The 27,928-nt window shown below is 44.0% G+C and overlaps 1 protein-coding gene across 17 annotated transcripts in view; it reads right to left on the reverse strand.

Annotated features, from left to right (window-relative positions):
* HUWE1 (HECT, UBA and WWE domain containing E3 ubiquitin protein ligase 1) overlaps positions 1-27,928 on the reverse strand; it is a 150,199-nt gene that overhangs the window by 10,637 nt on the left and 111,634 nt on the right. For 13 of the 17 annotated variants that reach the window (XM_037153689.2, XM_053667505.1, XM_037153687.2 and 10 more), the window contains 23 exons: positions 24,959-25,170; positions 24,385-24,567; positions 20,370-20,542; positions 19,873-20,021; positions 19,052-19,127; positions 18,131-18,229; positions 17,426-17,559; positions 17,069-17,237; positions 15,506-15,734; positions 14,699-14,877; positions 14,323-14,412; positions 14,004-14,158; positions 12,777-12,822; positions 11,002-11,289; positions 9,848-10,139; positions 9,518-9,648; positions 8,781-8,995; positions 8,415-8,703; positions 8,174-8,276; positions 4,954-5,500; positions 3,691-4,291; positions 2,874-2,989; positions 2,607-2,763 (listed from right to left, as the gene is read on the reverse strand). In XM_037153689.2, coding sequence (XP_037009584.2) covers positions 2,607-2,763; positions 2,874-2,989; positions 3,691-4,291; positions 4,954-5,500; positions 8,174-8,276; positions 8,415-8,703; positions 8,781-8,995; positions 9,518-9,648; positions 9,848-10,139; positions 11,002-11,289; positions 12,777-12,822; positions 14,004-14,158; positions 14,323-14,412; positions 14,699-14,877; positions 15,506-15,734; positions 17,069-17,237; positions 17,426-17,559; positions 18,131-18,229; positions 19,052-19,127; positions 19,873-20,021; positions 20,370-20,542; positions 24,385-24,567; positions 24,959-25,170 — 4,633 coding nt within the window. The remainder of the gene's footprint in view (positions 1-2,606; positions 2,764-2,873; positions 2,990-3,690; positions 4,292-4,953; positions 5,501-8,173; positions 8,277-8,414; positions 8,704-8,780; positions 8,996-9,517; positions 9,649-9,847; positions 10,140-11,001; positions 11,290-12,776; positions 12,823-14,003; positions 14,159-14,322; positions 14,413-14,698; positions 14,878-15,505; positions 15,735-17,068; positions 17,238-17,425; positions 17,560-18,130; positions 18,230-19,051; positions 19,128-19,872; positions 20,022-20,369; positions 20,543-24,384; positions 24,568-24,958; positions 25,171-27,928) is intronic. The other 4 variants (XM_037153694.2, XM_037153699.2, XM_037153697.2 and 1 more) reach the window with 3 other exon arrangements.

Genomic DNA, 27,928 nt, shown 5'->3' on the forward strand with positions numbered 1-27,928 from the left:
ACTATGGTAGAGTTGCCTAGGATGCTGCCTGGCCCACAGGTGTTGGAATAAATGGTAGCAGTCGAGAAAGGTCAGAGGCCTCTTCCAGAAGAACCTTACAATTTTCATGCAGCAAAGGATGCCCTCAGGCCTACAGTCCAATCAACTCTCATATCACCTTAGCTCCAGGGACATTTATGACAAGTTGATAACTAAGCATGTAGCTGATATCTAGGGAGACCCATGACTGGGGTGGGGATGGGAGAGAGCAAAGAGACTAAGCAGAAAGAAAGATCTGGCTCTATTCCTTGACTCAATTGCTTTATCACTTGGATTTTAGGTTTTTTTCTTGGTAAAACCGGAAGGAAGACAACTGAAACTAGATGATTTACAAGTGTTCTTAGAATTTTTGTACACTCAAAACTACACAAAGGCAGATGACATTATTGTGATTGTCAATTCCTGAGCCTGAACACAGTGTAGGCGCATCTCTGAGCTGGCAAAGCTGCCCCAGAAGGCTTGTCATAGGGCTCTTACAAGTGCCCAGAATGGAGAAACAAGAAGGCACTGCCAGTCCTATGCATGCTCACCTGCCTTTACTAAGCATGAACTACCTGCCATATGCTAGGCACCTTGGATGTAGAGGGAACCCAGTCTTGCTCTTTTAGAACTGAACAGAAGAAACTAGATGGCAACCCAGTATTTTCAGTGCTATGAGAGAAGAAAGGTTGGGGCTGTGGGATAGAAGCATAGGAGTTTGATTCAGCTTGGAGGTTCAGGAAAGGCTTCCAGAAAGAGGTAATACATTAAGTGCAAGGTTTCCGAAAAACATGATGCTTACAGGGTTCTGGCCAAGATGGAAGTGTAGGTAGAAACACTTTGCATCCTCACACAACCAAAAGAAGGATAACAACCAATCTAAAAACAATAAACAACCAGAAGTGCCAGAAAAATCAAACTCCATGGAACTCTGACAACCAAGGAGTTAAAGACACATTCTCCCAGACTGGTAGGAGGGGTGGAGCTAGAGATCTGAGGGGAGAGGATGTGCTGCAAGGCAACGGACTGTGTGGGCAAAGCAGGGCTTGCTGAATGGGAAACTGTAGACTCAAAGCTAGGTATAAACGACTGCAGGGGTTGCCACGGTGGGAGAAACTCCCAGTCTCACACAAGAGAGTTCGCTGGAAAGTGCGACTAGAGCAGGGCAAGCAAATAACATTGTTCTTTCTCAGACCCCACCCCCACAGACAGTGCCACAACACAGCGAAGAGGGCTATCCCATCCTGGTGAATACCTAAGGCTCCGCCCCCTTACAATGTAACAAGGTACAGAGACAAAGAAATATGGCCCAAATTAAGGAACAGATCAAAACTCCAGAAACAGAGCTATGTGATGAGGAAACAGCCAAACTACATGATGAAGAGTTCAAAACACTGGTAATTAGGATGTTCACAGAACTGACTGAGCTTGATTGCAAAATGAAGGAACAAATGAGGGCTACCCAAAGTGAAACAAAGCAAAATATACAGGGAACCAACAGTGAAGGGACGGGAATGGGGACTCAAGTCAATGACTTGGAACAAAAGGAAGAAATACTCATCCAACCGGAACAGAATGAAGAAACAAGAATTCAAAAAAAAAAAAAATGAGGAAAGGTTTAGGAACCTATGGGACAACTTTAAGTGCTCTAACATCTGAATGGCAGGGATACTAGAAGGAGAAGGAGAACAAGAGCAAGAAATGGAAAACTTAGTTGAACAAATAATGAAAGAAAATTTCCCCAATCTGGCAAAGGAAATAGACTTCCAGGAAGCCCAGGAAGCTCAGAGAGTCCCAAAGAAGTTGGACCTAAGGAAGCACACACCGAGGCACATCTTCATTAAGTTACCCAAGGTTAAAGATAAGGAGAGAATCTTAAAAGCAACAAGAGATAAGGGGACAGTTACCTACAAAGGAGTTCCCATCAGACTGTCAGCTGATTTCTCAAAAGAGACCTTACAGGCAAGAAGGGGCTGGAAAGAAGTATTCCAAGTCATGAAATCCAAAGACCGACATCTAAGATTGCTCTATCCAGCAAAGCTTTCATTTAGAATGGAAGGGCAGGTAAAGTGCTTCCCAGATAAGGTCAAGTTCAAGGAGTTCATCATCACCAAGCCCTTATGATATGAAATGTTAAAGGGACTTATCTAAGAAAAAGAAGATGATCAAAAGTATTAACAGTAAAATGACAACAAACTCAAAAGTATCAACGACTGAACCTAAAATAACAAAAACAAAAATGAAGCCAACAACTAGAACAGGAACAGAATCAAAGAAATGAACATCACATGGAGGGTTTTCAGTGGCAGAGGGAATAATGGGAAGAGAAGGTAGAGGGAATAAGAAGCATTATCAGTAGGCATAAAATAGATGGGTAGAGGTTAAAGAATGGTATAGGAAACGGAGAAGTCAAAGAACTTATATGTACAACCTGTGGACATGAACTAAGGTGGGGGATGCTAGAGGGTTGAGGGGTGCAGGGCAGAGAGGGGGATAAAGGGGAAAATTGGGAAATCTGTAATAGCATAATCAATAAAATATACTTAAAAAAGAAGAAAGACAAACATGATGCTTTACTCTATTATTACCTATCTGTTTACAAAGGGTATAACCCAGATGGCGGGCTCCATTCAGTAGCAGCTTGAGAACTGTATCCCTGGTTCCAGGGTCTCCTCGAGAGAGCTGTAGTAGCACATTAGCTGCATCCTCTAGGCCTTCTTCAGAACAAGAGTGGGATGTTAACACCTGGGGAAAAAAGGGAAAAGGAGTTAAGTCCCAACTTGAGAAGTAAAACCTTATCTACCCGTCTACCCTTTCTCCCCCAACCTTGGGAGACAGGAAGAGGTTGGACTCACCTCCACAGAGAGCTGCAGCTGGTTTTCAGTGAGGCCCGAAGATACCATCTTAAAGTCTGCACTGCTGCTGCCCCCATCACCCACCTTCGCTGGAGATTTGCTGGCCTTAGTAGTAGCTTTGAGGAAACAAATGGAACACTGTGAGCCTGAGACTCAACATGCCAAAGACTTAAGTGACAAAACCAAGGAATCACTGTTCAGGGCGTCAGAAGGGGGAAGTAGATATAACGAAGAACCACCCACCAAAGCCCAATGGCTTGGGATGCCAAGGACTGACAAAGAATCCCAGATGTTTTTCTCAACTGTTGCCCTACATTTAGAGTCCTCTCTGACAGCCCCTTCTCCAAAACCTATTTCTTCACGTAATTCTTACTAGTCTGCCATAAGACTAGTTCTCTTCACTTCCTGGAACAGCCCGGCTACTTTATTCTACCCTGATTCACACTGTATCCTGCTTGCTCTTGAACTCTTTCCTCTGGGAACTGTTCCTCTGGGAACAGGCTGGAAAGGCTGGGAGTTCTTTGAAGACAAGAACCGTCTAGCTCTTCTCCTTCTGGTGCTTAGCCATATTCAGTGAATGCCTGCTGGTCTTCACACGAGAGTGCGTATATGTGGTGGGAGGGGAGAGGAAGGAAGGAAGGAAGGAAGGAAGAGGAGAGAAAGAGCCGGGTCTGGTAAGGACAAGAATGAACACATTTGGGTCTCACAAACACAAACCAAGGCAATCACCCTCACTTAGGGAACAGTAACTGGATGGGGGAGTGGGGGGTCGGAGGGTGTACACACCCCACAGCTCCCAGACTACATCCGCACTTACTTGAAACAGTAGTGGTAGCAGTCGTGGGGGTCGTCACTGTGGTTGAAGCAGCTACGGTAATGGTGGAAATAGCTGTGGCAGCAACCAGGGCTGGAGCAGAAGTGACAGGGGTGGTTGCAGCAGGGGGAGTGGGCGTGTTGGAAGTGGCAGTGATGGTAGCTGTGGTTGAGGTGGCTACAGTGGTAGAGGAAGTACTGCTGTTAGAATTAGTCTGTGTTTCTGACACTTTGTTTTCTGGGAGGGCAATTGAGATGAGAGAAAGGAGTCTGAGGAGTTTCTCAGTCAAGAGAGAGCTCCGGCGGATGACTGGGTGTGACAACATGTTCATGAGCTGCCCCAGTGGAGAGGCCTCCAGGCTGTATGGGGAGGACTCCCCCTCATTACCAGTGCTCACTGGCACTGACTTCACAGAGTTCTTGCCTTTCCGGCTGACATTCATGTTGTCCAGTTTCACCAGTAAGTCCCAGAAGTCTGTGCAAATGCCACTACTAGTGGACTGTGAAGAACATGGGCTGCAGGCCTGCTTACTGCCGCCCCTTTCCCGATCGCTCTCACAGTTTGTTTCTTTGGTCCGCTGCTGTGTGAAGTGGCTGGGAAACACCTGCAGGGAAGAGAACAAACTTGGTCTACGGGGTCTACACAGAAAGCATGTCTTCTTGACAAGGAATAACAACTGCTTCCCAGGCTCTCCACTCCTTTGGACAGCTTTGGTAACATAGGAGCGCTGTCATACGGTTTTATCCAACTGATGGCAAAGCAGCCCAGAAAGAAACAAGGGCTTTGAGGGAGAGGATTAGCGGACTTTTTGAGTATCAATCTCTACTTATAAAATGAGGAGACACTTACACCACCCTTGTGAAATTAAAGGCAATGAAAGGATATTATATATTTTGCACAGTTCCTGGCACAAGGCAGGCAGGCCCTTAAACAAATGGCAGCAATGCTTATTAAAAAGCAGGACTAAACTCAGCTCTAGGTCCACTCAGCTCCAACACTTTCTAGCCGCACGACAGAGCCACTAAAACTTTCTGTATCCCAGCTTCTTTATCTGTCAAATGGAAATAACACAGACTGCTGAAGGTTGTTTTGATGACTGAATGAGATAATGCATAAAAACTGTGCAGTGAAAATGAAAAATCCACAAAGTTATTTACCAGACAATTTCCCAGAAACAATACAGGCTTTAGCAATGAGAGCTAAGAAAGACCTGCTGGCTCACTCAGAGTTCAGATTTCACCTAGGCCGTTCCTTCAAACTCCTCACCTTGGCCAATTGAATGAGTGTGTCCAGAACATGCCTGCAGACAACAGGAGCAGCCTGGGGGTGGATGTGGACAGTAGAACCACTGCTTGCATGCTTCTCAGTATGTTTGCGCCCACCTGAACGCTGGATCTGGAATATATTAGTTCTGCAGCCTAGGGCTGCATCCATGGATACTGAGAGCCAGGAAAGCTGGTTGGAGCTCTTAGATTCCATCTTGTGCAGCAGATCCAGGGGCCGGTTCTCATGGCTGCTTGACCCACAGCTCTTGCTTGACTTTTTGCCCTTTTCTTCACTTGAAGACAGCTTGGGTGTTTCAATGCATAGCTCACTCTCACTGCTGCGCTGCAAGATGGACAGCAAGCTGCGTATGACCCAGTGACGGGTCTGGGCATGGTAGCAGAGATTTCTCAGTACTCGGTGTAGACGGCTAGTATTTAGCTTTGGTTCATCCACAAAAAGTAGGACCAGGAGACAAGACAGGGCTTCATGGTCCAGAAGTAGTCGTCCTCGGAGGCGGAGGAGAGTGTCCACATTACTGCCAGAAGGCCTGGAAGAGAGCATGGTTTCTGGGTTAACACTTTAGCTAGAGCTCTAGGATCCAGAGGGAGATGAGCTGGATACCTCCAAGGAGGCTTGAGAACGAAGGGTGTTCAGTCCAAGGGCTCTTAACAGTAAATAATAAGAATTGCCCTTGAGTGCCTACTATGTACCAAGCACTCTATAATGTCTGTAACAGGTTCTTCAAGGGGCTGCTTGTAAAGACTAAAGAATCACCCATTTTTAAAAGTATATTTTATTGATTATTCTATTAGAGTTGTCCCATTTTTTATCCCCTTCATCCCCTCCACCCCTCCTCCCACCAGCATTACCCCACCTTAGTTCAGGCCCATGGGTTGGTTGTACATATAAGTTCTTTGGCTTCTCTGTTTCCTATACTGTCCTTAACTTTCCCTTGTCTATTTTGTGCCTACCAGTTACGCTTATTTCCTGTTAACTTTCCCCCATTCTGCCCCCTCCCCCTCCCCACTGATAACCCTCCATGTGATCTCCATTTCTGTGATTCTGTTCCAGTTCCAGTTGTTTGCTTAGTTGGTTTTTGTGATTCAGTTGTTGATAGTTAGTTATGTCTATTGTCATTTTACCATTCACAGTTCTGATTTTCTTCTTTTTCTTAGATAAGTCCTTTTAACATTTCATATCATAAGGGCCTGGTGATGATGAACTCCTTGAACTTGACCTTATCTGGGAAGCACTTTACCGGCCCTTCCATCCTAAACGATAGCTTTGCTGGATAGAGTCATTGTGGATGTAGGTCTCTGCCTTTCATGACTTGGAATACTTCTTTCCAGCCCCTTGCCTGCAAGGTTTCTTTTGAGAAATCAGCTGACAGTCTGATGGGAAACTCCTTTGTAAGTAACTCTCCTTTCCTCTCGCTGCTTTTAAGATTCTCTCCTTACCTTTAATCTTGAGTGATGTAACTATAATGTGCCTTGATGTGTGCTTCCTTGGGTCCAAGTTCTTTGGGACTCTCTAAGCTTCCTGGAAGTCTATTTCCTTTGCCAGAGTGGGTAAGTTTTCCTTATTTTTTCCAATACGTTTCTTATTTCTTGCTCTTCTTCTTCTCCTCATTCTGGCCCTCCTATGATTTGGATGTTGGAGCATTTAAAGTTATCCCGTAGGTTCCTAAGCCTCTCCTCTTTTTTTTGAATTCTTGTTTTTTCATCCTTTTCCAGTTGGATGTTTCTTTCTTCCTTTTGTTCCAAATGGTTGAATTTGAGTCCCAGTTTCCTTCCCTTCATTGTTGGTTCCCTGTATATTTTTCTTTATTTCGCTTTGCATAGCATTTACTTCTTCTATTTTGTGTCCATACTCAATCATTTCTGTGAACATCCTGATTACCAGTGTTTTGAATTCTGCATCTGATAGGTTGGCTATCTCCTTATCACTCAGTTCTTTTCCTGGGGTTTTGATCTGTTCTTTCATTTGGGCCATATTTCTTTGTCTCCTTGGAAATGTCAGGTTGTAAGGGGTGGAGCCTTAGGTATTCATCAGGGCTGCACAACCCACATTGCTGCACTGTAATGCTGTATGTGGGGGAGGTATTTAAGAGGGAACAATGCCACTTGCTTGGCTCTTGGCTGGCTTTCAGTCACTTCCTCTGCTATGCAGAAGCAAACTGGGCCCTTCTGGTGCTGTTTCCCGGATGAGTGGGTTTGTGAATGTTCTAGGATCCCGTGGGTCTCTCCATTGAACTCTCCTGTGAGGTTGGGAGTTTTTCCTGTCACTGCAACCCCCATGGCCAAAGGTTTTGAGGCTTTGATTTCCTGTGCTGCAATCCTGGGTTGCATGATCTGTCTCGCTCCCCAGCTGTTCCTCTCTGCTTATCCATGTGTAAATGCGGGACTGCCTGGTTCGTCACCTTGCCATGAGTCTTCTCTGCCCTGGTTGCCTGTCTCTGCCCCTCCTACCAGTCCGGATAAATGTTTTTTTTTCTTTAACTCCTTGGTCATAAGACTTCCACACAGTTTGGTTTTCTGGAAGTTCCGGTTGTTGTCCTTTTGGTTGTGCAAGGAAGCAAGGTGTACCTACTTTGCCTTCATCTTGGCTGGGAGAATCACCCATTTTTGAGATGAACAAGAGGCTGAAACAGATTAGTGACTTGCCCTACATCACATAATGACTGAGGAGAGAGCAGAGATTCCAGCCCAGGTCTGTATCAATTGGTAAAATCATACTGTCCCTATAGTCTTAGGAGATGATGCTTATTTCTGCATTCTTGAGACTACTGGAGTGGGTAAGGGGAGGGTTGCCTGCCATGTATAGCTGCCTGCCTTATACAGGAACTGATCACTTCTTTCACATCTGACTACTCTACTTCAACCTTGTTAATAATGCACTCCTCCCTGTATCTGCAGCCTAGATGCTACAATCTCAAAGGCAAGTTGCTCATTGTTTCACTATCTGCATGGGAAGCAGGTGACTTTCCTAGTTGCAATCACAGCTAGTGCCAGCTTGCCTTACTTTGTGGTTATGATCTATAGTAGCTACACTAAACCAAAAGTGTGGCTTTCTGAAGGGGAAGTCTAAAGATCTGGCTCTTCCACTCCTTCAATGAAACACCCTAGAGAGATCATCCAGCCTCTCCACCTATAAATTAAGGGAGCTGGCCTAGTTGTAGATGTGACAGGTCAAATGGCAAGGAGATAAAAGACAAAGGTACCTGTTATGGCTGCTGCTACCTCCCATTTGGAAGGTACCACCTCTCTGTACTGCAAGGCGAGTGTACTGCACCCCACGGTTGCCACTCAGGCGACTGGTGAAAGCTGGAAGAAAAGAAGAAGTAAAGTGAGATTGGGAAGCAGGGTGGTGAGCTAGGTCCAGGTAATACAAACGGCAATAACAGAGCCTCATGTGGCCAAAGTTCGACATTCCAGAGCCCATCCACTGCCTCCCCTCCATACCTGGACTTCGGAGAATGGCAGAGAGTGCGGAGGTGCTGCTGTGCCCAAAGAGCCGCTCATGCATGAGCTGCCGCTGCCGGGCTTCCTGCTCTCGCCTCAGGGCTTGAGCCTCGGCTGCAATGTCAGGTGGCATCACAGCCAACACACTGTCCTCCATGTCTTCCAGGACACTACGGCGCAGGTCTGAGGGTAGAGTCTGGATGAAGGTCACAGGGTCCATGGGGGTGTCTGAGCTGGCATTCTGTGCCAGTTCCCGTCGCTGTTGCTCAGCCCTCTGCTGTGCCAGTACCTTTGGAGCAGAACAAGTCAATGGGGGGAATACTTACAGCCAGGCAGCCTGGCCCCACCAGATTCCTGCTCACATACTTCCTCCTGGATAGCTGGAGGCAGGGCAGCCAGGAACTCAGGGCTCACTTCGGTCACACCAGGATTTGCTACCACTGCAGGAGTTGAGCCATTTGTGGAGGGGGCAGTCCGGGTTGGTGGACGTATACCTAGCTGGTTCTGCAGCACTTCCCGGCGAATATCATCAGGCAGAGCAGCCAGAAAAGAGGGGTCTACACCTTCAGGGAGACTTATGCCTGAAGGGAGATGAAAGAGGTGAAGGAACTCACATCTCTACTGATGCCTGAGATGTAAATGAAGTAAAGAAACCTATGGCCTTATTTGAGGCAACCAGCTTTTTGTCCTTATTGCAGGCAAAGGACACAGAGACATGGCTCACCCACCAACCCCAGGCTCAGAATAGCTCTTGTTATATGCCAGGTTCTGTGTGTACACTGTCACTTAACCTTCATCAAGACCCCAACATGTAGCTACTACCACCCCCTCAGTATCAAGAAGATCAGGGAGGTTAGGTAACAGCCCTAGGCAATAAGGCAGGAGGTAGCAGAGGGGACTTGAGCAAAAACCAATTTGACCCCGAAGCCTGGGCTCATTCCATTCTGTAGCTTCAGCATACCCTTACTGCTGGTCCTCCTCCCACATATATGCCTACCCTTCATCTGAACAGATAGAACCATTTGATTGGTGGGCATTTCCACGCCAAGGGGTACGAGAACCCTAAAGAACCTCAGGACGGCCTGAGCACACATGTAGCTCACCTGCAAGGGGATCTTCCTCTTCACTGCTTGTTGAAGGCAGTGGCTCTTCTAGGATTCCCTGGGAATCTGCTCCAGAAATGGCCACAGCAGACTCTCTGGTGGAAGAACTCTCAGAGGACGCAGGAGTAGAGCTAAATAAAGGAAATCATTTTCACGGTGTTCTCCGTGTAATGTCTTCCCATTCATAAAGCACTCCTACCATACCCTTCTCACAGAAACCAGGCTGATCTTCCCCGGTATACAAAGCATGTGCATTAGTTAACAAGTATGAATGTGGCTTGTAATACCCACCAACACATCTTGCCCTCCTCTTGCTCACACAATGCTTACCAGTTCTCAGGAGCCTGGGCAGGTTCCCCTGACCTATCACCCCTGCCTTGCACTTCTGTCACAACTGGTGGGGCATCCCCAGGAGTAGAGCTGCCTGCTGTGGGCTGCTCAGAACTGCCAGCTGCTGAGGTATCACCCACAGCCTCCTCCAGGGTACAGGAAGCCAGGCTGCTGGTGTCCATGGGAGAGCCTTCCAGTTGACTGCTGACAGCTGTCAGTGCATCAGAATCTTCAGCTCTCTCTGGGGAAAGAGAGGCTAGGAGGAAGTCACATGGAGAGGTTAGATCTCTGCCTGGAATTAAGAAGCAGCCAGATTAGACCTCTCACTTCTCTACCTTAACACCACACTAGCCTGATGTTCTCCCTCAATTTCACCTACTTTAAAAGGCTCAGCTCAAGTCCTTTCTATCACCTGCTGAACACCTACAGTGTTCCAGGCATGCCTGTGACACAGCTTCCGAGGCACACTAGGTAAGGGATCCTGTCACTTGTATATTTCCCACAGGCACCAACTGTACATGCATGTTGGCTCTATTCATCTCAACAAACAAGGTTCCTTGAAGGAAAAGAATCTCTATATCTTAAGGTTTCAATTAAGAATACTGCTGAGCATTCTGAGGCCCCATTTGAGACCAATGGGAAATAGTGCCTCGAGATAAATGATATCTGCCAGCATGGGAGAGCTGTATGTGTGGGTCATGTGCTTGCCATCCCTAGAACTACGGATGGGGCGTGAGCTTTAGTCACACAGATCTGAATTTTAATCTCAGCTCAATCACTTACTGACCTCTGCTAATTATTTCACTTCTAATACTACTATCTACTTTGAAGATAAATACTACTATCTACTTTGGAGGGTTGCTTTTACAGAAGTTAAATAAGCCCAGTGTCATAGTCCAGGAACAGAGTATTACCGCAATAAATTGTTGGCATAATCACTAGTATCATTTAGATACTCAGATGTATAATCACTTGAGGACAGAGACGAAACCTCAACTTTAGCTAAGAAAGCTAACATGTAAGCTGAGATTGTACTATTTGAGGACTTGAGCTTCTACTATTTTACTAAAGAGAGGAAAGAGAAACTACAAGAATGTCCATTTTCCCCTCCTGTCCTACCTCCCTCCACCCTGCCAAACCTTGAAACTACTCACTTATAGTGGGAGCTGGGGATAACTCCATCTGAGTTGTTTCTGCTTCTCCACTTGGCCGTGTAGAGCCCAATTCCTCTGGCTCTACAGGCATCAACAGCTGTGCAGAGTTCCCCCCTTCTCCAGCTGGGGACTGTAACTCATGAGGAATCTCTCCCAAGGCTGGTGGGGGTGGGAGTGTTGATTGTTGCTGTGAGGGCTGTAGAGTGACAAGGGTGTCCTTGGCCTCAGATGTAGCTGCATCAGTTGAAGATGGGGTTGTTGGGTAGCTGTCAGGCATAGGAGTCCCATCTTTCTCGGAAAGAATGACAATAGGTGTGTTACAGGGCAATAAGCCAAGGACCCGGAGAGCTACTCTATCAGCACATGTAGCTTGACAAACATCCCACCTAGCCAGTAATGCAGGATTCCCCCTGACCACCAACTGCTCCTAGGAACAGCTCGTGGTTGGTCTGGTATACCCAGAATAAGGGCTAAGGCACAGTGCTATCTTAGTCCCTAGAATTGGAGATTCGCTTGAGATCCTAAAAATTAAATCCTTTCTGTGCCCCAGAAAGAAGAGCTAAAGTTCAAATCACTTTATATTTGCTCCACTCTATAAATATCACCAGTCCCCTCCCCCTACCCTTTTCTTCCAATCCTGGAAACATCTATAATCATCCAAGAAACACCTATAATTCTGTCTGATGGAAGCAACTTTGCCAAGACTAAGTGTGCATATGCCACATACCAGGGAAAGTAGTAAGTTGTATAGTTATCTTCTACTTGGGGCCTCAGATCCCTACCCCACAACAATACAACTTACTACCTCACCCTGGCACAAGCAGAATCTTCTAGCAAAGGCAGTAGGCAAGCAGTTGTATTATGGGATGACAGACCCTTTCAAACACCTTTTGCTAGATTAAGGGCACCAGGACACCTACCCTCTTTCACTGCTTTAAAAAAGATGGTGTAGGTTTTGGTACAATCATTTCCCAACTCAAGTGCCAAAGGAGACAAAACATACAAGGAAGCAGAAGTTCTGAGGAAACAGGTGGGGGAAATATATAATCCACATGGACCTATGAGACTCGCAAAATGGCTACTGATATTTCAAGGAATAGAAAGCATATGGTAGTAAGACTATTTAGCCCACAGAGCTACTTTCCTCAATAGCAGGCTGCTCAAGATAATGTTCTATGCTTTTGGATTCCACAGACCTATAAAATTTATATAGAAAGCAAAAAGTACAAAGAGATAACTTGGGTTACCCACTTTTAGCTTAGCCAAGTAAGAAACAAAACCCCATCAATATCATTTCATAAAAATATTTTGATGCCAAAGAACCAGAAAGGACACAATCGCTATAAAAAAATAGTCCTTTAAACGTTGAATAAATTCAGCTTTCTAAAGAACTCATTAAACCTCTGTTATTTTGTTCATTTTCACTGAGGACTGGCATTTGGGAAACCACTGTCATCAGGTGTTCTCACGAAGCAGCATACTAGGGTAATCACCAAAGGGGACGGGACACACAGACCCACCACATATGCCACACAGCGTAATCAGAACAAGAAGTTGAACAGAGCACGTCGGAGGGGAAGTGTACCACCGTGGGAAAGACAGTAGACTGTATAGTTATCTCCAAGATGGGGTATGACCCTAAAACTATACAATCTACTACCTCATCCCACAGAGCACTGGTGTTCACCTTCAGCCCACTTGGGCCAGCTATGTTGAAGGGTCAGGAGAAAGAACCAGCCAATTAGCAAGAATGGGAAACAGGAAGGGAGAGTTACCTGAGAGGTTCTGTTCAGTGGAGTCATTTGTCTTAGATGACGTACACTGCAAAGAGAAGGGACAGACAATTGTGGGAGTCTGCAAGCACGCAAGATACAGGCCAACTCTAACAGTCACCATTCCCTACATATGCCATCTAGGTGTTCAATGACCTGAATGGAAGATAAGTACTTTAGTGTGCACATGTGTCTTCAATTTCTCAAACACATACTCATGTTCAAAGATGGCTTGGGGACAAGGGGGAAACCGCCAGGTAGCTGACTGAAGAATGAGAGGAAAGGATAATAAAAATCACTTTCGAGCTGGGCTGGACATAGCACATGACCTCAACTCCATCATGAGACCAGCAAAAATGTCTGTAAGTTTCGTCTACATATATTTCCCTTCCCTGGGTTCATTTCGCCTACTCCAGCTTTTACAATCACATGCCAGGCTTGCTTATTTTCTATCTCCTTTCACATGTTTAAAACAATGTTACTGTTTACTGGGTAAAAGTTCTATACGAATGTATTTATTAGATAAAGCTTGTTATCATAACTAAACACTTCAATATCCTTATTTTTAATCTATTGGGTACCCTAATTGCTGAGTGGGATATAATAAAGTGTTTAAAGTCTTTTAATTTCTTTTATATTCCTATTAGTTTTTACTCATATATTTTAAAGCTATACTGTTAGAGGTTCCAGAAGTGTCAGAAAAAGGTAGGCAGATAGCTTTTTTTCTAAACCAAAATCACGGTAGAGATTTTGAGAAAATAACATTTGGTAATGGGGTCCACATTTTCTCTGCCCTGAAGCCTAACCAGATGAAGGAATAGGGTTATCTTGGGAAGGTCCTCTCCCACCTCCCACACAGTTGGTACGGCAATCTACTGAGAAAAACAGAACTGAATCACCAAGAGCATGGTTGAATCAAAGTCATTATTCTTGTCTAGCTGTAGTCACTGAAGGTAGAGAATACAGTGTGACTGGCGAGTCAGGAGCTGCTCTGGTTCTGGCTCATTTTCCCCAACAAGACACTAGAGAAATTATTTTCCCCCTGGGTTTGAAGAATTCTTTCCTCCAAACCATGTTAGTATATGGCAAACTTGGAATGGATCATTTCTCAGGTTTAATGTGAATGTTCGAGGATTCTTCAATGACTCTTGGTGCCACGTATATGTCAGAAGCATAGAAAGTTAAGGCAGACACAGCCACAGATGAATCCTCCCAGCCCTGAGGAATCACCTGTGCACTCTGATCCCTGTTCTCCTTATCTTCTTTGCCTTTGTCAGTTATTTTTGTTTCTTCCTCAGCCAGTTGTTTCCTGCGTTTCTCCCGCCTTTCTTCCAGCTCCTCATCCCTCAGGAATTCCAGGTGATTGACAATGGGCACTTTAACAACTGGATCAAAGGAGCAAAGATCAGAGGCTACTCAGGGGAGGTAGTGGGGGAACCCCAGAGGCAGAGCTCGTGGCCACAGACAACCAAGGAAACAACTCTCCACGTATTTGTTCCAGCACTGGAGGTCTCACTACTGCCCTGATAACCAAGCTGTCACCACACACCTGAAACACAGTCGTGCATACTCTCAGCATCAAGAACTTTACATTCCTCTGTCCAGCGGGTCAGGGCTGTGGGGATGCTGGACAGGGTCCCTGCAGAGGAACAAAGGAAAGTGAGATTCTTTGTCTTGTCATGTGTTGACTGACTCAAAAATTGCAGTATTTCCTTAACAGGACCCAATGTCCACCACAAGCTGTGGCACATCACTTCACAGGTATCCAGAGATCAAAGTTTTTGTTGCCTTCCGGTAAGTCCCTGAGTAGTTTTTGGCTTCTATTATAAGATGGGGTTTCTCCAGGCCCTGTTTTGCTTCCCCTCGGCAGGAAAAAAGTAGAATCTGACAAAAACGGACCCTCCCCTTTCACCATACAAACTTGCCTGCTTGGCTGGTGGCTGTGCTCTGATCATGGAAAAAGTCATCCAGCAGTTCATCGTCAGACCGGGCAATAATGTGGACGTCATCATTACCCACCAGGAGGCGTGCTCGACCCCGGCTTTGTAAGGGAAGGCTGCTGCTCAGCTGAAGGATGTCAGCAGCAGCAGAGGGACCAAGCAACCTGTAGGGTGATGGTAGGGTGCCATGGTCACTGTATACAGCAGCCCTGCAACTTGTTACTGTCAGGCCCTTTCTGTATCCTCCCCAAACGTGTAGCACTATTAAGGACTGATCATACTACACATAAGTCTTCGTTACTTTGTAACTATTTCATCAGTTTGCAAACTTTATTCTGGCTGGGGTTGCATATTATTACACAGTTCCTGGCAGAGAGTGAGCGTCACTGTTAATGCCAGGCACTGTGTTAGGGTATAGTGCCTCTCTTACACACCCACTGTAGTTTATAAAACGACCATTATGACACCTACATCCCTTTCTTTCACTTCTAGAAGTAATGAAAGAAGCCCTAAACACTAAGCCTTAGGGCATCAATCCTGCTCTGCCTACATCCCAAATTTTAAGTGTTTGGTATATGAGATACTTTGTGATTGCTAAATGAACACAGAGGACACTTAAACAAAAGAACATGTTATACAATTTGGCATTCCACAAAAGGCTGCGCATATAGTCCACAAAGAAATGGGATAAATATATTGTGCGTGTATGTTGAGAACATTAAGTGACGAACTGCTTCCCCCAGGTGGAGACAACGCTAAAGCCCAGTGAGCCCAACAATCTTTGTAACTCACCTCTGCAGTATGAGAGGAGGGTTAGGCTGGCGATTCCCAGGGTAGTGAACATGAATGGTGTGGCCTGTATTGGCTGTCAGTTGCCTTAGGGTCCTCTGACTGCGCCCGATGCCCTGGGTAAGACGCGTTGTAGAGGAACCACTGCCCAATGTCAGGGAACTGTGGTCTGCATGGCGTACCATCAGTGGGTGGGTGGTAGGGATATTTCCTGGGGATGGGGGGATGTCTGCTGCAAGGACAATATGCAAAGGGGTCAGTGCCAGAAAGAAATTTCTCCCATGGTTGTTCAAGCAGAACCATGTCTCCTGGGCCTTACTTCCTCACACGGAAACCTGAGCTTTGTCCTTTCTCCCTCATTCCCACACCTCATTTCCATTCACTGACAGTACCATAGGTCGTGCTACCATTTCTCACCTAGATACTGCAACAGCCTGCTACATAGTACCTACTCCCAATCAATTCTCCACACTATAGCCACAGTGATGCTTCTACGCCCCTCAGAAACATGCTGCTCCCTTCACCTTAAAGGCTCCTCTCCCCCTTTTTCACCTGCTCATTTGTTCTTGGCCTACATGCCATTTCCTCTGATTCTACAGATTGGCTTACTAACCCTTTACTCTGTTTTCTCACCACATTACAATGTAGTTTGTGTTTATTTATAATTCCTAATCGACCATAAGCTCCAGTGAGGGAAAAGGGCTGTTTTCTTTTTTTACTACAGTCTTCTCAGTACGTATGACACAACAGGCACTCCTCAAATATTTGTTCAACTTGTTGAATTGACAGAGGCTCAACATAAGGAAGACTGATGGAAATCACAAAATTGCAAAGAAAATCACAGAATAAAAGGTATCTTGATAACTATGTAATCCAACCCATTTTTTTCTCTTCAAACTTTTCATTTACAGGTGACAAACTGAGGCTCAAAGAGGTAAGAGACTAGTTGGCCAAGACAACCCACCAGAACGGTTCAGTGTTTTCTGCTATATTATGCTTGTGATTTATGGTCAAGACCTGCCTTCTCAAGACAGGTTGATTTTACGAACTCGATGCTAAAAGGGAACTTCTGACGCTGAAGGAGGAGGAAGGAAGAGATTCACTCTCTCCTCTGAAAGACGCATCCTTGATGAACAGGGTGGATGTGCTCAAATGTACTCCCCAATGCCAAGCTCAAAAGGGTCCATCCAAACTCTCAAGATCCAGTGTTACAGACATAAGGATTATTGATTGCCCCGTTACTGTAGCGTGCACATGGGTGCCTGATGCAGTCAGCCTTGGTATCTCATTTTTTTAAAAATTCAAGCAAATCATCAAGCTGTCCAGGCTTTAAAATGGCTGCCTGTTTACTGAAGTGGAGACAATAAGAGCAGCCTCTCAATTCTTTCTTCTAAGTATACATTTATTGAGAGAGATGGGTTCAGATATCCCTTGCCCCAGGAAGTCAGCATAGGAAAAGAAGTGCTGTATCAGATGGATAGCTGCTGTTTCATTCACTGCTTGGCTTACCCTAGAGAAGGGTATAAGGATCAAGAGATAAAACCCAGCTGAGCCCCTGTATCTTACTAGCACTGGAGAACATGTTGTCAAACTCAATGATGAGATCGTCCTCCCGGTCAAAGCGCTCAAATCGGACCAAGGGAGAAGCGTTCATATCAGGGTAATCCTCATCCAATTCCATTTCAGAGCCATCGTCGTCATCGTCTTCATCTCCCTCTTCACCTTCATCATCCTCCTTAAGGGGAAAATAGGATATGGAGAATTGCTGGGGGTAAGGATTTTCTGAAGTCTGGTGTCACGGCCACATTTGCACATGAGGGAAGGAGGCGCTGAGGCTAGCAACCCAGACTGTTGGCTTTCTCCAGCTCTGTGTTCCCATGGAAGAGGTTGTCTGAACCAACCCCAAACACAGTCCCCCCTCACCTGATCATCTTCCTCATCTTCCTCCTCCTCCTCCTCTTCATCCTGACTATCATCCTCATCCTCGTTACTGCCACTGCTGTCCTCTTCCTGAGTGTGCTCCTCCTCATCCTCAGGGTCCAGGATATTCATGGAATCTAAAACAAAGGGAGCACATTGGAGCACTATACTGAGTAGCTAGAAAACAGGCTACTGTATAGGCCGGCAGATTGAGTGGGAAGGCGATATGGTATCTGACTCTAGGAGAGGAAGAACCAGGTCTGGGGTCATATACAGATTTAGTGAGCCAGCCCCAATTTCCTGAAACTGCCAATCAGTGCATCAACACGCTGAGTGGGGTGGCTGAACGTGGAGGTTTGAGGAGCCATGGTCTAGGACTTGGCCAAGTCTGCTGGTGCCCCCTTGCCTTTCCAGTCCTACTTTGCTACTGACTGCATCCTGCTGGTAAGAGGGAATCTGGAGCGATGGTAGCAGGTGGGTGAGAAGAAAGCGAACCAAGTAGGATGTAACAAAATTTTTGGGCAAGCAGTAGTAACATGTTATTTGAAAAACTGGCTGAGGATAAAGTGGATGGTGTATGTCAGCGCATGCAGACAGATGCTTCCTTATTCTGCACATTTGGGCAGCTGCCTCCAGGAAAACCCTAGTGTAGTATCTGTCAGACGTGCAGGGCAAGAAGGGAGGCCTTTTTGGCCTCGGCACTCTCACCTTCTCGGTTGGCCTGCAAGGTGGAAGCTTGGCTGAGGTTGGAAGGAGCTTCATCCATCAGCACGTCCTCTTGTGATTCATCCTCTCCACTTCTGCTCACTGAAGGTTACAGAGCAGAGCCTTCACTGAACAACAGAGGACTTCCCTTTCCAGATTGGGTGTGCCTAAAGTAGCTACATACACCCAGCAGATAGCCTTTTATTTTGTTGGATGAGGGAGAAGACCTGCTGTTGACTAGCTACTTGAGCTTGGCCAGTCATTTTACCTGTCTGAGTCTCAGTTTCCTCATCTGTAAAACGGGATGATCATATCTGCCCTACCAATTCCACTGGATTGTGAAACCACAGAGAATAATGGGTGTGAAAAAGCCTTGTCAAATTTAAGAATACTTGTCTACTTCCATCAATCCTTTGATTTGCTTCATCAATAAAATAAAAACAAGTAACACATACACCCTTGGAGCCAGGTGACAATAGGTTACCTTTGCCGTTTTCCCTCTCAGTTGTAAAAAGGGCCACCCTAAGGGAGTGACAACTCTTTTTACACTACTGAGACTCAGAGGCAGAAAGCCCCTGAATTTTGCTAAAGAACTGAAAGGAAAGCACTTTTTCACCCTACAGCACTACAACCTTCTCTAGGCCTCCATGAATAATAAACACTTTTAATGTGCCTGATGTATCATCTACACTATTGGCCACCCCCACCACCGCCCCCCACACAGGCAACACTTCAGACCCACCACAGGTCTGTAGATGGATTGTGAATTTCTCATCTGTAAGATAGTCAATATCAAGACAAGCAGCAATCTAGGCTGGCTATGAGCCCTTAGGCAGAGCTGAGCAAGCAGATGGTGAGAAAAAGGGTCCTCCCAAGAGAGACTGAGGCAAAGGAAGAGGCTATACTCAGTTCTGGGGCTCTCACCTATAATTGTACTGTTCCCAGATCCGCCATCCCTCTCAAGCAACTCATCTATCAGGTCCTCCAGCTCATTCTCAACCTGGAGAGAAATAGAACATATATAGATGCACACAAGTCTGTATCATTCTGCTAGCACTGAAACCCTAAAAAAAGCCAGCAAGGGAGCATGTATTTCTAGCATGTGTGACAGGGTGTTATATATATACCACACACTGAGTCGTATTAAGAGCACAGAAACTATTGTGTGCTGCCAATGCACACTTAGACTGTCCTTTAAATGGGTCCATCCCAGTTATCTGAGACCAGGGTAGTCTTCATACTGTCCAGGGATACATGCAGATCTCCCCAGAGCTAGCGGCTTAGGACCGTAGGCCCCATTTCTTACCACTGCTGCTAGCTCCAGAAATTGCAATGCTTTCTTTAGGGTTGTTACAAGACTGCTGTTTGAATACCACAGTGAGAACCAGTGCTACAGGCATAGCAGTACTGTTTAGGAGCTTCCATTAATACCAGAGCCAAGTAAATCAAAGACCCTGGGCCCAAAGGGCTCAAAAGCTAGCTTTCTACATCAACATTTCACCTGTACCTAAGTTTTCTTGATGGATCGATTCCATATCATAGTACATAGCATCCTGATCCTACCCCCCCATCATTTAATACAATACAAATACATTTACCGAGCATCTACTAAGCATATCATCTGTGTTCCTCTACAAAGCAGACAGCATTGTGGCAAGGATCTCAAGTACTCACCCACCTACATCACTTTGGGGGGTCTAGTTCAGTGCTGCAAAAGGAGTATGCTGGGTGATCTGCCTCCCTACCTGCATCTCTTGTGAACTGAGCACCTCAGGCTGCCCAGCAATCACCACTGAGTCGGTTTCAGCCTCCCCATCCATGATATCCCCATCTGCCACCTCTGTCTGAGTGACATCATGATCCTCCTCCTGCACTTCTGCTTCCCCAGGCTCGCCTGAAACAACCAACCAGCAAAATAATCAAAAGGTGCCTATGAGCAGGGCACCACGAGGCAAGCATGAAGACAGTAAGGTTCCTTCCATGGGCAAGTTTACAAGTTCTCAGAGAATAAACGAATGGGCGACAAAGGAAAAGACAAGGCTACGTGTGAGGATTGCCAAATAAGGCTGCAATTTAAAGCAATTCTTCGTGGGGTAGAGTCCCACGCCACTACGACAGATCTCTGGAAGGCCAGCAAGTTCCCAGGGAAACAATACCAAGCCAGAACAGCTGTGATGCCATGCCCGTAAAAGAACTATGCCCACCCAGCCAGTGCTCCTGTCCACTGGCTCTGGTTCCATACCTGGGTCCTGCTGGTTGCTATTGGCGTCCTGAGAGGCCCCTTGGGCATCCTGCTCAGCTTTGCTCTTGTTAGAAGCACTCTTACTTCCAAACAGGCTACTGGGCTGGTTCACAATCCGGGAAAGTGTTTCCAAAGGCTTCAATGCAGCATTGACTGTGTTGGCCATGTTGGGGCTGAGATAAAGGAAGACAGAGAGATCGACTGAACACAGAAATCCACACTAAAAGACGACAGAGCTCATCAGAGTACAAATGACCCCCAAAACGGGGCATGGAAGGTACAAGGTGAGCCTGCGACATACTGTTGTGTTAGAAGTTTTTCAAAAGCAAGAAGGCTTTAAAAAAATTAATGTGGTCACTTCCATAGGCCAAATTTGAGATAATGTCAGCATCAAAAAGAATAATGATGGTAATTATAACACATTAAATATAAAAGAAACCTATAAGAATGCCAGCTAATACAAAGGAATGAGAGAATCAGAAAATCATCACTTTGCAACCAGCAATGTAACTGATCCACGTTAAGATCATCGATGAATGTTCAAACTACTGAGTTAAAAACCTTCAGGTCCTGCAGTGACTCAGTGGGTTGAGTGCTGGACTATGAACCAGAACCAAAGGGTTGCTGGTTCGATGCCTGTGCTGTGGGCCAGGTCCCCACTTGGGGGCGTGTGAAAGGCAGCTGACCAATGTTTTTCTCATACACGAATGTTTCTCTCTCTCTAAAAATATAAATGAAATCTTAAAAAGTCTTCAGGACATAGGATATTCATATTATCTTCATGAGCTCAAAGCACCACCTCACAGATAACATACTGATGCAAAGGGGGAAACCTAACCCTTAACAATGTGATGAAACTTAGCACCACCAATAAGAGGACAGATTGGCATTACATGTCTCCTGATGTGATATACTGAGAAGGGCAAACATGTACTACTATGTACTACTACATACTACTCTTGCAAAAAAAAAAAAAGTTAGCCTGAATCTATCTAACCATAAGAGAGATTATGGGAGATTATTATAAGACATCTGGCTTTCTGGATTTTTCAAAATAGCCAAGTACCATTAAAAAAAAAACCCCAAACAACAAGAGACCTACAACAACCAAATACAATGGGTGATGCCCATTGATCAAAACCCTCTCCTCTAGGCTATAAAGACACACTTGGGATAATCGGGGATATCCAGATATGAAATATATAGAGTACTATCATATCAATGGTAAATTTCTTAGATATGATGATGGTACTCTAGCCATGTAAGGGAATGTTTGCTCTTAGGAGAACATGCTGAAGTATTGAGATTAAGCATCAAATTGTAACAAATTTCAAAAGATTCAACTCCTATTCACCTCCTGAAAAAGGGAGGGGAGGAGGTACTAAAGCAAATAGGACAGAATGCTAACCATTGGTTTGTCTAGGTGAGACGTATGGTGCTCATTACACTACTGTGAGTGCAAAACTTTTAAATGTTTTTTTTTAAAAAAATTGATGAGGTTGTGTCAAAAAGACAAAGAAGTCAGCTTGAAGTGGCCCCACAGGACAAAGAGCATGAAAAAGGGTAACTGTAGTCACCAAAACAATGCAATAATTGAATTTAAGAAACAATGAAAATTCATAAGTCCACAATACTACTTAAAAATAGGAAGCCAGAGAAAACTCACATCTGAGGTAGTGATTTAACCTATATTTGAAATTTTACTCTGAAAATTGGTGACTTAAGTGAAAAAAACAAAACAAAACAAAACTGAGTTTTTATTCTGCCTTTTCAGCAAGAACTGTATTTTAGGATAACTATAGACTTTCCCTCTTGAACTGGGGCTAAATCACAGATAAATGCTCACTAACAATGCAGAAAGGATGACAGAAATTAGAATGTTAACAATGGATAACCTTGTGATGCACACAAGGATTATCAACAGGCATTAAGACCATTAATTAGGTATACAGTTGACAGGGAACTAGACATTTGTACAGTGCCGAAGTAATAACACAGATTACTTTCTGGTACGAGGAGGTGAAATAATGACAGTACAGTGCTGATTATTACTCTACTCCAGTGGTCAATCTTATCATGATTAATAATGGTAGTTCAAAGAGATAGGTATTCCCATTATACGATAGGAGATAGACATCATCTATGATATATGCTACCCAATAATGTTTAAATGGCTCCATTAAGCCTCCAGTTCTAACAAGGAGTTTACAGAAAATAGAGTGAACAACATTTGGTCCATTTGCACGGTACCACATGGACCAAATCCACAAGGTAAAACACCCTGCAGGACAGTAGTCCTGGTCACTTCAAGAAGTTAGTGTCATGAAACACAGAAATAAAATAAAAATTTAAAAAAATTAAGGATCTGTGTTAGAACAGAGATGCACTGGACACAATCAGATGTAATGCAAGGTCAATGCCTGGATTCTGGTTTGCACAAATAATTTTAAATATAGATCTGGGCATCAGATATGGTGAAACTTGATATATACAGAAAGGTAGAGACTAGTACCTAAAAAAACCCTTAAAAAAGCAAGTGAAAAACAACAACAATAAAAAGAAAACAAACCCACCCCAGGTTACACAACAGCATACATACCATCTCATTTATATATGTGAAGAAAACCACTGAAAGATACAAGGGGTTGACCAAAAGGTTCATCAGATTTTTTCAAACATGGCTCTAATAGCACTTAATCGTCTTTAACTTCATTTGAAACAATTTTGCTAGATTATATTGTAACAGCTGTCAGTCATATCAGTGTGCATTAAAAAAAATCAAAATTGGTGAATTTTATTTTTATTAATATATTTTAAAAAGATTTCATTTATTTATTTCTAGAGAGTGGGGAAGGGAGGGAGAAAGAAAGAGAAACATCAGTGTGTGGTTGCCTCTTGCACAGCCCCTACTGGGGACCTGGCCTGCAACCCAGGCATGTGCCCTGACTGGGAATCGAACTGGCAACCCTTTGCTTCACAGTCTGGTGCTCAATCCACTGAGACACACCAGTGAGGGCAAAATTGGTGAATTTTTGTGTAGCCATTTCAACATTGAAAATGGAAGAAAATAAGCAACGTTTTTGGCATACTATGCTTTATTATTTCAAGAAAGGTAAAAAACTGAAACGCAGAAAAAGATTTGTGCAGTATATGGAGAAGGTACCGTGACTAATTAAACATGTCAAAAGTGGTTTGCCAAGTTTGGTGGAGATTTCTTGTTGGATGATGCTCCAATGATTGGGTAGACAAATTCAAATTGACAGTGATCAAATTGAGACATTAACTGAGAAAATGAATGTTATACCACATGGGAGATAGCTGACATACTCAAAATATCCAAATAATCCAGTTATTGGTGAGAATGAAAATAATGTTCCTTTTCATTTTACAAAAAAGAACAACATATGGACTTTTTGGCCAACCCAATACAGTAACAGTGGTATCTGGGTGGAATATGGTATCTATTTTTCCTCATTTCTATTCTTATAATACGCACACAATTTCACAATAAAAGGTAATTTTTAATTAAAGGAGGGAAGCTTGGAAAACAATTAGAAATATAGTTCAACTTTTGCACTCGCAGCAAACAAGAAAACTAAGAACTAAAGAAAAGAAAGTGCCTTTCTTAAAAGCTACAATACTACTCCCTGACTGGTGTGGCTCAGTGGATTGAGCATTGGCCTGTGAACCAGAGGTCACCAGTTTGATGCCCAGGTTGGGGGCGAGGTCCCCAGTAAGGAGCACAGGACAGGTATCTACACAGTAATGTTTCTGTCCCTCTTTTTCTCCCCCCATTCCCCTAAAAATAAATAAAATCTTTAAAAAGTATGTATTTTTTAAAAAGCCACAATACTAAGAACTCAGGTTCCCATCTACACCCAAACTTTTCCTTATCACACTGGCCGCTCGTTACTCATCTGGCAAGAAAACATGAAATATTAGGCAAATGGAGAAATAAACAGCATAATTAAAGAGAGGGCAAAAGCCTGGGGCAGGGGCTTGGGAATGATCTTACCTGGAGAGGTCCAGGCTGTGAGGCACTCTGGCCAGGTCATTAACCAGTCCCTTCTTCAGGAAGAGTCGAATGATATTGTTCATGCCGTTGTGCTGGGTCTTGGCTGTGGCACTGCTGTAGAAGCTGGAGGTGGAGGGGCAGGACTCCATGATAGTACTGATGATACACATCACTGCCTGAAGCCTGGGAGAGAAGTTTGACACCTCTGTCATGTGAATACAGTCCGTTCTTAAGCTGCATTTTACTAACTTGCCTCAAATAGCCCTCTTATACACTGCTTCCTTCTAAAAGTAAGTAATTAGGTGATAACTCTTTGGGTGGTAGTATTTTTTACTTCCTTTAAACATAATTCAAAAATAAGATTGAATAATTAACCTCTTGCTTGAAGAATGAAAACAATCCTTTGTTTTCTCTAAGGCGTTTACCCATCCCCTCTAAATGTAGTCAGTCTGAGAGGACCAGAGAATGTAGTGTCAATATAATCAAAACTCTTATTCAAATGCAAATCTCATGGGCCTAAATGAAGTGAGGGGATACTACTGGTTACCAGCACTAAGTCAGGTCTGAATTTTACCTGGCATGTTTCTCTGTACTCTCAGCCATAGCCAGTGCCCGTCCCAGGGCTGCTTTTACTTCATTCACAAGGGCCACCTGGGCATCAGTGCCACTCCCAGCAGCAGCCAGGCTTGCAAGGAAAAGTCGGGCCAGGGCAGGCGTGTCCTTGTCTTCTGCATTCTGGGTATGTGGGAGGAGGTGGTCCAGGACAAAAGCTAGCACACTGCAGTCCTGAAAAGTTATTAATCATGACATTTACTCATAAGTACAATTATGCCATAGTTTGCACATCGAGGTGCACACACTTCAAGTCACCTAGTCAGTGATCACCAGGTCCACTTTATAGATGAGAAAAATCAAGGCTTAAAGGTAAAACCTAAGCAGGTAGCAAATACAGATTTTATGCTTCCAAATCTCATTCATTTCCTACTAAACATTCTACGTATTTTCTTTTAGATGTTACTTGGTTTTTCTTAAAACATTTTTTATGTGTGGTGTTTAAATAGAACTGTTCACAGCAAATGTATGAAAGAGTTAAGACAGTTCAATATTACCCCCATCTAAGAGATGGGTAATCTGAGGCCCAAGGAAATGTGGCTTGCACAAAGAATTAGTCAGTGGCAAGGAGAGAAGTCTTGATTGCTAATCGAGTGCTATAATCCCTTCAGTATTCAATTAAACTGCAATATTACCAACATTTACAACATGCTCAGGACCCTGGGCTAGAAAGTGGCGGGGGGTTGAGTGAAAAGCAGCACAGTCATAGGATAAATATGGATATGCAAAAACATTTAATGCGGGGTTACTTAAAAATAGCAAGAAGCCCAACAGGTAAGAAAATTAAGTTAAACTTTTTCCTTTCACAAAGATTTGTGCCCTGATAATTCCTTATCTTAAAAAGAAAACTTAGGCCCTGGCTGGTGTGGCTCAGTGGATTGAGTGCCTGACTGCAAAGCAAGGGGTTGCCAGTTCGATTCCCAGTTGGGGTGCATGCCTGGGTTGTGGGCCATGTCCCCAGTGGGGTGTGTGTGTGTGGGGGGGCATCCATGCACTGATGTTTCTCCCCCCCACCCTCTCTAAAAATAAATAATCTTAAAAAAAAAAGAAAAGAAAACTTAGTTCTGTTGTCATTCAAACAGATTTTGGATCAAAATGCACTGATGATTTTGGAATGAGACAGAGGTGATCGCTGCACAAATGAATGTACTAAAAGCCACTAAACTGTACACTTTAAAATTGGGAAAAAAAAAACCTTTGTAGCCCTGGCTGCTGTGGCTTTATTGGATTGAGTACTGGCATGCAAACCAAAGGGTTGTCAGTTTGATTCCCAGTCAGGACATATGTCTGGGTTGCAGGCTGGTCCCCTGTAGGGGGGGTGTGAGAGGCAACCACACATTGATGTTTCTCCCCCACCTTCCTCTCTCTCTAAAAATAAATAAATAAATAAATATCTTTAAAAAATAAAAGTGGGGGAAAAAACTTTGTAATTTGGGAAAGCAATATGAATAAGTAAAAAGGATTTGGAACCACAGACCTAGGTTTCAATTCCAGTCCTGCTACTCTGAAGTATGGCCTTGGGCAAGTTATTGATCTCTTTAGGCCTTGTCTCTTCTCTTTTAAGGGGAGCAAAACCAACAACTTTTCATTACCGAGATGAGGATTATCAAGAGTATTTGTAATACATTTATGAATACCCAGTACCAATGGGTCGCTTGACACGTATCCAGCAGATACTTAATAAGTTTGCATTTGTTTTATTCCACAAGTAATGCTTCTATAAACTATAACTACGACTCACATTAAGTGAGAAAAACTTTGAAATAAATGCCTAATGTATATTTAATATATACACACACACACACATATATAATATACACACACACATACATACTCTACATAGAACTTGTAACTGGAACATATAAAAGAGTCAACAGAAAACAAGACTAGGAGACTGAAATCCTTCACATCCAGATGGCCAATAAAGACAGGGAAATTTTAACAATAATGCAGTATCACTACAAACCCACTGGAATGACTAAAATAAAAATATATAAGGCATCTGCTGGTCTGAGCCAAGGCTGGGCACAGGTCCTTGAAGGCACACCACTGCAAACCAGACAAAAAAAAAAAAACTTTGGGGCACCAAGAGTGCTGGCTGGTGGGGCGTTCGGTTGGCTTTTCATGCATGGCCTATAGTATCAGCAGCACCAGGAAGCGAGATGTTGAAGCCGCCACACAAACCAGTCAAACCAGAAAATAACATTTAGACTTCAAGTCAAGATGGAGGTGTAGGTAAATATACTTCGCCTCCTTTTACAACTACAGAAAAAATTACATGTAGACTACAAAACAAGTATCACCCAGAACTATCCAAAAAAAATCGAGCTGTATGGAAGTCCGACAACCAAGGATTTGAAGCCACATGCAGCCCTAGCTGGCACAGCTCAGTGGATCAAGCGCGGGCTGAAAACCAAAGGGTCCCCAGTTCGATTTCCAGCCAGAACACATGCCTGGGTTGCAGGCCAGGTCCCCAGTAGGGGGCATGTGAGAGGCAACCACACACTGATATTTTTCTCCCTCTCTTTCTCTCTTCCTTCCCCTCTAACAATAAATAAATAAATAAATGAATGAATGAATGAATAAATAAATAAATTAATTAATTAAAATCTTCAAAAATATGAAAAATCCTGAGCAGTGGCAAGGAGGTAAAACACTCTGAACTTCCATATGCTGTGCTAGTGATAATATAAATGGACACAACCACTCTGGAAATCTTTTGGCATCATTTGCTAAAGCTCAAAAGACTATCAATTCAAATCCTAAGGCATATACCATCCAACAGAAATTCCATACAGCATTGAAAACAAGCTAAAACTACACACACACAAAATAATCTTGCAAACATGTTAAGCAAAAGAAGCCAGGCACAAATGAGTACATATTGTTAAGATTCCATTCATATAAAATGCAAAACCAGTCTAAGACAACA

This window comes from Artibeus jamaicensis, unplaced genomic scaffold, assembly GCF_021234435.1.
Source record: "Artibeus jamaicensis isolate MK-2021 breed Jamaican fruit bat unplaced genomic scaffold, CSHL_Jam_final contig_1410, whole genome shotgun sequence".
NCBI lineage: Eukaryota > Metazoa > Chordata > Mammalia > Chiroptera > Phyllostomidae > Artibeus > Artibeus jamaicensis.